This window comes from Peromyscus leucopus, unplaced genomic scaffold, assembly GCF_004664715.2.
Source record: "Peromyscus leucopus breed LL Stock unplaced genomic scaffold, UCI_PerLeu_2.1 scaffold_1401, whole genome shotgun sequence".
NCBI lineage: Eukaryota > Metazoa > Chordata > Mammalia > Rodentia > Cricetidae > Peromyscus > Peromyscus leucopus.
In genome coordinates, this window is record NW_023504558.1 from 43,579 (window position 1) to 46,508 (window position 2,930).

The 2,930-nt window shown below is 44.0% G+C and overlaps 1 gene segment (V, D, J or C); it reads left to right on the forward strand.

Annotated features, from left to right (window-relative positions):
* The first annotated feature begins 1,011 nt into the window (after positions 1-1,011).
* On the forward strand, positions 1,012-1,684 carry LOC119087141. The segment is given in 2 exon segments: positions 1,012-1,151; positions 1,233-1,684. Coding segments are annotated over 2 exon segments (576 nt in total).
* The last annotated feature ends 1,246 nt before the right edge of the window (positions 1,685-2,930 follow it).

Consider the following 2,930-nt stretch of genomic DNA (forward strand, 5'->3'; position numbering starts at 1 on the left):
TGTTGTTACACTTTGTGGCAAGTATATATTCATGGTTTGGACACATCTTGATATCTTTATCTTTTAAGCATTTTAAAAACACAAGTAAGTTTTAGTCATAAAAATGAGTTGATTGTGTTTGGTGTGGCTTTCTTTAATGAAATCAATAGACCACTCAAACATCTTTTCATGTATTCAATCATGCTCACACCAACAAGTCACTGCACAAGTTACTCAACATTAGGCAAATCTATTCCTTATAAGTATTAAAACACCAATAGTGACAAGAGCAGGGAAGAGTACATTGTGAGTGAATGACTCTGCATCAGTGAAGAACATCCAAAGGGCCTGTGAGCCGTGACTTCCAGCATCCTCTGACCTGCTCTGCTTGGAATCAGAGAGAACTGAGCAAACAAACCACGTCTCTGCCTGCAGTCTTTATTTTCTGCTGTTATTTTCAAGTTATCAGAAACAGCAGCCAGCATGAAGATGAAGGCACTGACTAATGAATAAGCAGAAATCACAATATATGAAGCAGGAAACTGACAGATCAATAAATTCAATAAAACATCACTCTTCCATTCAAAGCTAGCATTTGTAATTGCAAGTCTGCAGTGGCACATACTCTTACCCTATATAAGAAGTCTAGAATCTCTGTACCTTTCTTATGAAAAACAATATGTACTAAGAGGACACACTTAGAAACTCTTCTTTAGCCCCAGTCACAGTGCATCATGCACGTGGTAGAGACATCAACACTTTGAGTTCTTTGTGTTTTCCATTCAAAAATGCAGTGTAACAAACCCTGGAAGGATGACAGAGTCAGAACCCTTCATGTTAGAGCGAGGGTCTCTCCTCTCAACTTTGCTGCATTGCATTTGACTCACTGGAAGTGTTGTGTACTGAGGACCCTGGTCTCAGGTGTACCTACTCTCTATGGGGTGCAGACATGAACTCCCCAGAGAACTCCTGTGTGCCCCAACATGGACTGGTTCTTCTTGAGTCCTAAATCTTAAATCCACCATCAGAGTCAGCACCTGGAGAGGGAATGCAAATCTCTCCTGGCTCCACCCAACCCTGGGTTGAAAAGTCAAAGCTGGGCATGGGTTCTCACTGGTGTGCAGCCATGGCCAGGCTTGCTTCCTCCTTCCTGCTGCTGATTGTCCCTGCATGTGAGTGCCAAGGCTCTAAGGGATGAACTTCCATATGCTCAACCTGTTCCAACCTAACCCTTTGCTTTCTTTTCCCCACAGATGTCCTGTCTCAGGTTACCCTGAGGGAGTCTGGCCCTGGGCTGTTGCAGCCCTCCCAGACTCTCAGTCTGACCTGCTCTTTCTCTGGGTTTTCACTGAGCACTTCTGGTATGGGTGTGGGCTGGATCCGCCAGCCCTCAGGGAAGAATCTGGAGTGGCTGGCACATATTTGGTGGAATGATGATAAGTACTACAACCCATCCCTGAAGAGCAGGCTCACAATCTCCAAGGACACCTCCAAAAACCAGGTATTCCTCAAGATCACCAGTGTGGACACTGCAGATACTGCCACATACTACTGTGCTCGGAGAGCACAGAGACACAGCCTCGGTTGTCAGCTGTACAATATTTCAGGCTGGTTCTCAGCTCCATTTCTTCCTAATACAGGACAGGGTGGTAGTGGGTGCAGCACATCTTTCCTGCTAGCCTCTGGGGTTTCCTCTTGTCTTTGAGCTTCAGAGCCCTTGTTTCCTGCTAGGTCCCTTTTCAGATGTTCAGAAATAAGTGTCTGCCTTTGTTTGGCTTTATAAACATAAAGGGTATCTGGTGCCTAACCAGGTGCTTCAGACCAGTGGTTTCACCCAGGTTTTGGTGTCACATCCCCACAGCAGTTTATTCCAAATTATTGTAATGTTTGCCTTCAGTTAACAAGTCGATATGGGGAAGATGGCATCAGTGAATCAGCACACATATGTTGAGTCTTTGGACATAGGAGTCCCATGGACCCATTATCCCCCCAAATATCTCAGGATATTGCCAAGGCTATTGGTTGCTCTCCTCAAACTGATGATAAGGCCACCTGACTGAAGACAACACTTTGGATTTAGTGAATGCAGAGAAGTAGAACTGGTGTCTACCTAGAGGCTTGTTTCTATTGACTAATATTCAGAGTACTGGAAAGTACTTTGCATGCCATTGGATGAGAAAGTTAATAATTAACCTGGCTACAAACCCTGTGACTTACAAAGGTGACCTGGCTGTGAGACACGCTGGTGCAATAGGGGCTCAAACATTGGTGATGTCATCAATCATTCTGTGATTAGATTTAAGGCCCACTTCCTGATATAAGACTCATGGCTAATAATCGAAGTATATAGGCCACGGACTTAGAGGAAAATCAAATACTACTCTTCTGATAAAGGAATATAGCAATAAAATATTTCCTATAACATTCCCATAGATATACTTAATAAATGCCAAATCATCCATCATCAGAGTAACTTCTTTCAGTAGATGGGAACTATCTTAGAAAGCCAGAATGGACACCATGTACAGGGTAAGAGATATGGGAGCACTTAGTCCTAAATGGGTTGTCTTCATCAAACTGTCTCCTAACCACTGAGGGACCAGTATAGAGGCGGGGGTGGGAAGATTGCATGAGCCAGAGGTGATGGATGACTCCACAGAAACAGTGTCCTCCATCACACTAGGACTGATGCTCATATGAACTCACAGAGTCTGTGGAAGCAAGCGCAGCACTTAAATAGCCTCAAACCAGATGGGTCCCAGTGCTGAGAGCAGGAAGAGGACTTGGGCTTTTGTTCCTAACCAAGAAGCTACCTGTTAATTGTACCCACTTACAAGGGAAAAGTTAGTAGTCTTCCAAGAAATCTCACTGACTTTAATAACCACACTTTAGGGTAACTTCCATGCCCAGGGATTGGACAAAACAAAACCATCACAGTGATGTTTTGTAGT